Source organism: Aplysia californica, unplaced genomic scaffold (genome assembly GCF_000002075.1).
Source record: "Aplysia californica isolate F4 #8 unplaced genomic scaffold, AplCal3.0 scaffold00072, whole genome shotgun sequence".
Taxonomy (NCBI): Eukaryota; Metazoa; Mollusca; class Gastropoda; order Aplysiida; family Aplysiidae; genus Aplysia; species Aplysia californica.
This window is the reverse complement of record NW_004797342.1, coordinates 546,640-557,073: the sequence shown is the minus strand read 5'-3', so window position 1 is coordinate 557,073 and position 10,434 is coordinate 546,640. Positions and strand designations below refer to the sequence as shown.

Genomic DNA, 10,434 nt, shown 5'->3' with positions numbered 1-10,434 from the left:
TTTAAAAATACCGCCAAAATTTTAAAAGATCATTTATTACACAACATATGTAAAATACCGACTCAAAAAACGTACCAATAGCAAGATCAGTATATTTCCTATTAGAATAAAGTAATCAGCTTGCAATTATTTTGCATCGATTCTTCCGCGAAACTCAGAAAGCATGTGACGCTCCACGCGGGGTACACTACAGTATAGGGCCGACTCGCTCAGTGTTTTTGTCGAAATAACGACAGATCATCGTGATTGAGGCAATAAAATAATGATTTGTAATGATCTCACAGTCTTGAAAAAAATTAGGCTCCATACATATGTTATGGTGATTGTACTCTGTTAATGTGGAGATGTATAGTGCACTTAGTACTCTTTTATTATCTGTCAAACATGGGGCTGGAGCCTGGGAGCGACTTTAACAAATTTGATCAAATTTTTAACAACTACCATTTTCTTAAAAATTGACTGAGAAGTTAAAGAATGGAACCAAAATGCTCAGGGGATATAGGCCTTTCATATGGAACAGATAAATTTGGCATACAACTACTTTGAAAATGTAGTTTCTGGTACCTAGTTTGAGTCTGCATTCAATTTTCACTACTGATTCATTACTACATAGCTCAGAAATAAGTCTACATCACATGAGATATCCTTCTCACACATTTCCATTTGAAGGTGCAGCACCATTGCCACAACCAATAAGACACTTTTCAAAATGGAACAGATGGCCTCGATTCTTTTTCAAGAAGTACGCATAAAAGAGCCATCCAATACAAATAAAAACAAATGATATTATGACAAGCAAACCAAACTGATGCTCGTAAGGAGCCAAAACCACCATTAAAAACTTGAGCATATCCATTAGTTGATTCAGAGAACTCTGCACTCCATTGACTTTCCCTCTCTCAGCCTCTTCTACTCTCTCCAAGAACAGCTGTGTAATTGCTAAATCAGCCACCCAGAGACCTGTAGGACACAAGCAGAAATAATATTTCATATCCATAATACAAAAGTATTATCACTGACATGAAAATGACATTTCTACATATAAACAAAGAGCAGAGAATGAACAAAGAATATGCATACAAAGCCCTTTCAAATAAATTTACTGTAGCAGTATTTTTGCTAACAAAGAAAGAAATATATCAATTTAAGATCAAATGGCTTTACAAAAATAATTCTTCGAATCAAAAGGAGATCATAAACAGCACACAAAAATTGTCTGAAGTAAAACAATATATTATAGCGAACTTCAAACATCATGGATAAAAAATAAAACACAAAAACAATAGTACCAGTGCAGTATGTAATACATGCCCATTTTTCGGCAGCTATTCTTTCCAGGTCAGTGCCTGCGACTTAAAGATTGCAGTAGACAGTGTCTTCAACCAAAAGCTTGTAAAGAGATTTTTGTCTTTAAATAAGACATAATGCAAAACTGTTGACTGAAAAGACGAGCCACAATACCAACCAAAGCGTGCAGTGACAATGCCTGCCATAAGCATCCAAACTGATACAGAGGGTCGAGGATTTACTGACAAAGGAGAGCAAGGAGTTGACGTTTCATTTATCATCACAGGAGTAGTCACAGCCAGAGAGTAATTGCCATAGTCAATGGTTGAATTGTTCCCATCGGAAGTAATGTAGAAAACATCTGTATTGTTGCTCTGATCTGAAAATAAATGCAGACAAAAGTTTTCTATCTAAACCATTCAACTGAATTACAAACTAAAATTTGCAAAATTTGACTATCGATATACTGACTCAAAAATAATACAAGCTCATTTCAACTTCAATAACAATCATGTAATTTAATTCACCCTAACCGGCAATGACAATTCATATATCCCTCAGGAAAGGATGGTCAAACAAGGTGTAACATAATTGAGAATTTTTCAAAAGTACACGTGACGGAGACAGAAAGAGTTGAACATTTCGATACAATATATCCAACTTGTCACAGTTAGATAACATCTCAAAGTAAGCCACATTTTTGGAATACACTGACATAGAGATCACTGTTTAATATATCATTTCTTTTCCAAACCCAATCCTACAGAGACAAAGTTCTATTTCAGCCCCCCCCCCAACACACCATCACACATAATCTTGAAATAAGTTAAATTGTCTTTTTAAGTCATCATTACCCCCACATTGACCCTCACAGAGAGTGGAGACCATTGAGTGAGTTCTGAATGGAGGGATGAAGTAGACCTTTACTCATTAAACTATGGAGAAATAGTGACTTATTTTTCCTTAGTGCGAAACAAACATAATAAGAAATATTAGTTGCTAGAATCGTATACAGAAAGACACCATTTCTCCTTCTCTTTTTTCTTTTCTCTCTCTCCCTGCATCTTATTTGTTTACTCTTGTCTATGCAACCCACTAGACAAAGTTATGAGCCAAGCTGAATGGGTTATCTTAGGGTTTGTGCTTCTACTTCTATATATGCAGCCCAGCATCAGTGGAGAGGACAATCTGTTTGTTACACTTAGTAGTAACTAGCATTTTAGAGCCTGATTAACTAAGCTTTTCACGCCCCAATGCCCCAATCGACACAACTTAGATCGTTTAGATGGCAGATTTCTAACACTACCTGTCAGGGTCAATCCGGGTAGAGAAGGATACAACATCCCAGCAGGAAGACCAAGATATTTTTTAAAAATTTCTCTCCACCTCAGCTCTCCTGCGTGAAACAGTGAAACGCCTAACCACTATAGCACAGATGCTAATTAACCATGTGAGAACAGAACAAAGGCCGTTAACCAATTCAATACATCACATTGTCTTTAGTAGTGAGGCAGTGTACACTGCTTGCTCCTATGTAAAAACTATGAGTATCCCTGAGGCTTAACCCTTTGAGCCCCCATCGGTAGAGCGGTGAGCAAGACCGTATCCCCAAACTGGCTAACCTGAGACAAAACTGTGTTTACTACACAGGTCATTACTGATTTTTTTTGGAAGATCTTTCTGAAGCAGACGCTGGTAATAACAAGGACTACCATGAGTGGGATATGGAATGTGATTCTGACGATCAAATGAAAGTTAGTAATATATCGCTCAGGAGCTCAGGCAGAGGGGCACGATAGCATCAGGAGGTCAGGGCTCAAAGGGTATAAATGTTAGGTTCTTTGCTGCTGCACACAAAAGACAGGGGTTCAATTCCATAGAGGGCAAATCTATTGCAAAAAGTATATATATCCGACATTCTACTGGGATACAGCATCTCTCTCAGCCAGTAATGGCCACGGTAGATGGCCCCCTAATTTGATCTAAATCCTGATGATGGGGAGATAAAACAAATACCCTTTTTAGGACAAAACTGAACAAATAGAATCTTTCCCCTTCAGGTTACACAATACAAATGTTAAGTTTATCTTCTTTGAGGCAATCATCCATAATACTGCAAACAATTTATAAGGAAAATGATATCTGAAGAAGGAGATTAATTCTTTTAGCTTCCCTCACCAGCAGTGCAGTTTAAGCCACTATCTGGTGTGGAATAGTGGAATCCTTTGGACAAATCAAAGGGACTGTCAGGAATCCACACAGAGGCTATGCACAATGTCAGGCACAGGATTTCAAAGGAAAGGCCAAAAATGCCAGTCCGCGGCAAGCCCAGCTTTCTCCTCATGATCGGGTACAAGAAGGTTCCAACAATACCAACAACAGCTGACACACTCATGAGTCCACCAATATGTCCTTCCGTCATGCCTTGCATTTTAGCATAACCTGTAACAAAAGTATCCAGTATTATTCACTGTTTTGTGAGTGCACAACAACCACATATACAACACAATGAACAATTAATGAAAATCATGTTGATAAAAACCCAGACTTAGGGCCAATGAAAATATACTTTTCGTATCAAGACTTCAATGACTGAAGGATAAACAATAAAAAAAACTGTTACCCAATTACTGTGAGAGTAGTAAAATGGTTTGAAAATTCATTTCATTACATTAAAATAATAGAAATTAAGTCCAAGAATCTATACTTTACTCACCCACTGTGACATTGTCAAAGCCCAGGACTGTCATGTAAAGGCAGGAAAGGGCAATTCCAGCATGTACGACATCATAGCCGATGTAAATCGGCCAGCCTTTATACAACCTTTGTAAACTGTTGAAGATGCTACATCTGCATCCATTCTTGGTCTGTTCCTCAGAATCTTTTTCTTCTTTACTCTGGGCATTTCTTTCAGCCTTCTGGTATCAAAACAAACACAAACGAAATCTCAAAGACCACTAAAATTCACCAAACCCACATATAGAAGAGTATAATCCATTTTTTAAATGGGGGGGGGGGGACCTCCAACTTAACACAACTCTCTCCAATAGGACAAAGCCAATTTTGGAGAAATCTGTTAGGAACCGTCAGAAATCACAAGTCCAAGAAAGTGTGACGGAGGACTCTACCAAGGTGTGGCACTGATGTTGAATATGACACCAACTGAGGTAGTGACATGCTCTAAAACCCGCCTCAAAAGAGATATTGGTCAACAAGGCAAACTTAGCTGATGAGAAGGATCAGTAAACATTCAATTCTGATCATAATTTTCAAAGATTATCGTCATCAAAGAAGACTTTAACATAATACGTGCTTTAAATAACAAGCAGATACACTCTATTAAAGGTCATGTTGCCAATTGTACTTCCCAAAATTGAAAATAAAAGTTTTTCACTAGTGAAATCAATTCTTATTCTTTTCTCAGAGCCATGGCTTTCTGAGTGCTAGTGCTTGCATCAACACAATTTCAAAGTCAAACCAACAGATGAGAATGACTATATCCATAAGTATAGAACAGGGTCAATATATACTGGATAACACATTGATTAGCAAAAAAACCCAGATATTCGATTGCTAAATCTATATTTACATTAATAATTAGCCAGTAAAAAATGCTAATTGGATATGACATGACACACATTTACGGAGGGAGGAAAACACAGACTGCATTTAATCCTGCTCAGGATATACATTCCCTGAAGAAAAGAAAACAAAAAGTCCAGAGAATTCAAGAGTAGCTGGTATTCTAATATCCAGTGAAGAAGACATTATCGGAAGCCTTCTTTTAATCCTCATATGACTAACAGGGGACTTACATTTTTTTTTTAAGTTGCGATATTTGTTGATACCTTCTACGGAACCTATCTAAGTTGCACTGCATTGGATCACTTTCTGAGCGGGTTTTCATTTGTAGTTTAAGCACATATTATGGCTTCATGAGATTTCATTCGATGGAAAAAAGCAAGTTTTGGTTTAACTGATACATTGACATAAGAAGAAAAGTTAACTCCACCCTCCCCCACCCTGCCCCCCATCCCCATCTCTTTCAAAGTACAATCATTTCCAATTCTAAACATACTTGCAGCACTAGACAAGTTTACGCTAGACATTATGGCTTTCACAACAAACCATCACATCAAAAGGAAACATATAATAGCAAAAATAATTCATAGTCATGCAATCTTACACTTTGTTCCATAAGAGGTGTTGGGGCTCCATCCTCATTGTCAGCTTCTGGGGAATCTGGAGTCTCCTCAGTCTCACTGAACTGTTGTGGAACTTCAGCAGAGCCTGCCTGAACTACATCTGTATGTAGAACAGAGCCAGTTTGTATTGATTGTAAATTTCTTTATCTAAATGTGTGTGAGCCTAAAGAAATGTACCAAAAGTCGGATTTTCACCATTTTGAGTTAAGGGTTGTACCTTATAGGAAATAAATTCAATGCTGAACACAAGGGTTTTTGAATTTTTTAGACATCTCAAGTAATTTTTGAGATATTGCACATTTTGAGAGGTAGGGTAAAAAAATATAATTTTGAGAAAATGAGCTTTTAAGTTTTACAAACGTGAGAACACATACAAACTTTAAAAAAAAAGATTTTAAAAATGTATTTATTCATGAAAAGTTCTTGGCATGCAGTTGACATCGATATCATGAATGGAATTCAAAGGTAAAACATAGCAGGGAAGAGAAAACGTGCTTCAACAATAGATTTTAACACATTTTAAAAGCAGTTTTCATTACTTGTTTTTACTATACCCTTCCCTCAAAATAATTCAAAATAAAACATTTAGAAGTCAAATCGATGAAAACCCTTTGAGTACATTGTAAAATAATGTTGGATCTATCATTTTTTTATGGAAACACATTTTGGTCAAAAAAGAGATTTTTGTCATTATATCAGCCTGTAGCTCAACAGTCTGGGGTGACTTTTGGTACCTTTCTCTGGGCACACACACAAATGTAGGAAATTATTAGTAAAAAAAAAGATTGCTTCAGGCACCACATTTAGGACAACACTTGTTTTGTGTTTTTTTATTTAGAAGACATTTGTGATGCAACGTGGTGAAATCAGGCGCTCGTCAAAATAATGAAATTGAAGAAACTGGCATTTTTCTGCAAAAGTTTGGTAATTTTTATCGAATTTTTCTTTTTCAGCTAAAAACCGTTGTCCAATTAAGAACACATTTCTGTGTGGATTTTTACTGGAAAAACGTTGATTAAAGGCACAAAAATGCAAGTTTTCAGTTTCCACAGACTATTAAGCTATAGAAATAACCAAACTTTGGTGGCCATTTTCTCACTAATTTAACTTTTGAAACCAGGCAACCCAACCTTCATCAATATCAAATATCTTGACTTCTATTCCAGATTTAAGGGCATTTTTTTTCACCATTATCAGGACAATTGAACTAGTTTTAAGATGATACCAATAGCTCCACATGCCCGAAAATTGATGAGCGCCTGATTCCACCGCGTTGTGACACATTTGAAAGCTGTTTTACATAAGTTGAGAGTGACACCTGAGTGAGGAGAAGTTGAGTATCTCACCTTGCAATCATACATAGAAATAAGCGTTTCAAAAATTGGAGAAGCTTTATTTTTCTTTGGAATTATTTTTCCTATTCTGTCTAGACAAAGACAAATATGAAAAACAGGACTTTCAATCCAGCAGACGCATGTATGCAGACAATAAACAAAAGGGGCATTTCTCTCACATTATAAGTATACATCATTTTATACCTTTAATCTCTTGATCTGTTGTATCACCAGCTGCCAAGGCAAGTACTGAAAAAAAAGGAACAACACACTATCAATGCTAAAAGAAACAAAATTAAAAGAAAACAGCATACTTAAAAAAACAACTGAGACGAATTTCTGACAGAGCAATCAATAATTCATAGCTGTTAATGTAAAGAAATATTTCCAGGACAAATGCTCCACTCATTGTTCTTTGGTGAGTGCCCATGTCAAATTTAGCAGATCATAAGGTCAGCCAGGAAAGGGTCAGGGCAGATGAAGTCACAACTACGGTGAAGTCTGCTTAAACCAAACACGGTGAATCCAAAAACAGCAATAAACTGGAGGAATGGGGAATGGAAAAATAATCTTCCAAGTGACTTCCCTTTGTCTGAGCTGACTATTTAGAGTACTAACTCACCGCCTCAGAATTACAAAGTTTTATCTGCTGACATATTGGCCGTGCTGTGTTACTGAGACCATTAGGTCAGAAATCAAATGCCTTATCTGCTCTATCAAAATCGAAAGATTCTTATGAGTTGTTATCAAGATATTCAAAGAATTGCATTCGAAAAACCTTTAAATATTGTGAAACTCAAAATTTTTTAAGCAAAATTTCTCAAAACTAGGTACAGAGCAGATAAAACTTTTAAATTCTGAGACAGCAATCTGTCCTGCCCCATGATTGTCACAAATGGTGAGGTAGAAAGCAAGTACGTCAAAAGTACCTTCTGATCTCTTCAAATTCTTTTTTCTCCGAAGAGCTGGCACCGTGTTGTAAACTTTCCATAAAAAGTAGTACTCAATCACAACAGAAACTAAGTTCCATCCTCCTATAAAAAGAGCTCCAAATTCCACTCCAGCAAATGTCATAATAAGTCCAGTGGCCACCGGTGCCAACACTTTGGTCGACAGATCAATGCGCCGCAAGGAGGCTGTCATAGCTGGGAAGAAAAAGATAAATGCATTAAGGAAAATATCAGACTCAGACACTAATTCATGAGTAACAACATCAAAACGACAAGAGGGCTAAGGAAAGACAATTACAGTATAACCCTCTCCCACACTATTTTCCTCATTCCTTCATCCCTCCTCTTCCCCCCCCCTCCCCACAACAAACGCACAAGTATACACCTTTTTCTCTTTCATCCTCCAACTCTTCCATTTCTCATTCTATGGCTCTTTATCTTTACTTCACATTTGGATCCATAACTGAAAATTAAACATTTGGGAATTTATACACACATGCATGTAGAGGTACATACACAAGAACAAATGGCACAACTTTCTTAATTATTGGCAAGAGCATTTCTAGGACTAATAACAGTGCCTAACATTATATACATTTTTCAAAAATGTTTGAGGACAAAACGGGTGAGATAGAAAACGAATCAAAGCAAAAAACCCAAACAATGCAACACTGTTTCTTTCTTTCATTCTTTCTTTATCCTTCATCTCCAACCATCTTTTTGTCAGAAAGTCAAGAAGAGGAGTAGGATATTGTTGTTCTTAGGGATCTTCTTCCTCGAAATTAATTCAGGTCGTCCTTGGTCTTCCTTTAGCATTCCAGCCAGACACTTTCATGTTGTATGCCTTATTACTTCTTAGTCAGCTGGTGGGGTTTATGCAGGTCGAATGTCCAAACTGTTTGATAAATTCTCAGCTGCTGTTAGATGCACTGGTGGGTTGAGGTTGCCACAACCATTTCTCTGTTCTTGCAATTTCACATCAAGTTGTGTCTGTTCTTGTAGATGGTTCTTGTCAAGATTCACATCCTGCAGGCAGAAATCTTGTTTTCTAGGCTTTATGCCAGGGTTGAAGTCCGGCTCTGATCGGCTGAGGTAGGGCCAAGCAACATTATGAACATGAAAAAACTTTATGCAAGAGTTATGTCATTTCAACTGCTCAGTGTAAAACTTCGTCATGCCTCACTTTTTAAAATAGCGTTTGGTGGAGTTTTGCACTGAGCTGTCCATTTGTTAGCTCAGTTGTAAGACATATTCACCAGTTCGGAAAAAAATCCAATAGCAAACTTTGACAGAGTATCAAAAAATATAAAATGCATGGCAAAATTTCTTACTTGCTAGCTTGTCTGAGTCTCCACCACATATCTCAACGATCCAGTCTTTTTCCACTGCAATACTGCGAGCAATACTAGACAGCTGAGACAAAATGGAGAAGATGATAATGATTGCGTATATGACATATTTGATCCACAATCCCACAGAAAGGATGTCTGCACTGTACTTCAAATAGATGTAGATGACGGCCACATTCAAAATGACAAATGCATTTTGGAGTACTAAGGCCACCTGAGCAGCTGAGGGTAGAATAGAATCAAAACAAAATTAAGCATTATTCACATTCTAAGACTGACATAGAAGCATGAGTATGCACAACAATGTCTGCATTAAATATGAAACCAATGAATAAATATTCAATACATTTGTTTATATCATTCTTATGTTACTGACTATTATAGTAAAATAGTTTGATCAATTTTAATGAATTATTTGTAAGTCCTAGGCTGGATTCAATTATATATCTTCAATCAAACTGCAAGTTACACTGTTTCCATGTGAGTCTCTCTGCTCAGCTAGCTGTGTTAATCAATAGCAAAATTGGGGATTGGTTGCCAAATGTCTGGCCAGAACAAAATGTTTCTGGGGAGTATCTACCCTTTCTGAATACATTGTTTTTCATTTCTTTTGAAGCTTCTGTGTAACAAAATAAACACAATCAATTTATTTCTTTTCATCCTAAATGACGATATCGTAATTGTACAGGGAAGAAATGATTGAACTTCAACAAAATAATTTCATAATGAACTGTTAAAACAGCACCCAAGACCTCAAAGCTCATATTACATAGATGAGATATAAATAAGTCAGTCTGCCAGTTCTATAACAAAGATATGAATACAAACAGGTACTTACACCCAAATATGAAACAGGTACTTACACCCAAATATGAAAAAAATAATCTTAGGTGAACATCTGAGACGGACAAAGAGGGACAAAAAACTGTACACTCTTACAGTTCAACCAACCCCATCTTCACAGCACAGAGAAAAACATTTAACTTTCCAGTGTGTAATTAATAGTGGACAGTGGAAGTCTACCACCCCTTTAGGACATATTTACAAGAATTCACATGGTCAAACAAGGAGAGAGAACAGAGTGATTACCCTTGAGTCTGGGTGACACATCCACAATGTCTCCAATGAGAGCACCAAAGAGTAGAACGCTGATGCCCCTACTCAGGCCACTGGCAGCAGTCAGCTGCAGGGACTCTGGGCTGATGTTGATAAGGAAAATCCCAATACCAAAAGCCCACATTCGGTCACCCTGATATCAGAAATTCGAAACTTGTTGGATTAGAAAATATTGTGAAAGAAATATTTCAAA

The 10,434-nt window shown here is 36.9% G+C and overlaps 1 protein-coding gene across 1 annotated transcript in view; it reads right to left on the bottom strand.

Annotated features, from left to right (window-relative positions):
* Positions 1-395: 395 nt before the first annotated feature.
* Positions 396-10,434, bottom strand: part of LOC101847478 (solute carrier family 40 member 1) — a 33,608-nt gene continuing 23,569 nt past the window's right edge. The window contains exons 3-11 of the mRNA XM_005093915.3: positions 10,215-10,374; positions 9,108-9,347; positions 7,756-7,971; positions 7,031-7,075; positions 5,474-5,592; positions 4,004-4,205; positions 3,466-3,729; positions 1,466-1,666; positions 396-960 (exon numbers count right to left, since the gene is read on the bottom strand). Coding sequence (XP_005093972.1) covers positions 650-960; positions 1,466-1,666; positions 3,466-3,729; positions 4,004-4,205; positions 5,474-5,592; positions 7,031-7,075; positions 7,756-7,971; positions 9,108-9,347; positions 10,215-10,374 — 1,758 coding nt within the window. The 3' untranslated portion in view covers positions 396-649. The remainder of the gene's footprint in view (positions 961-1,465; positions 1,667-3,465; positions 3,730-4,003; positions 4,206-5,473; positions 5,593-7,030; positions 7,076-7,755; positions 7,972-9,107; positions 9,348-10,214; positions 10,375-10,434) is intronic.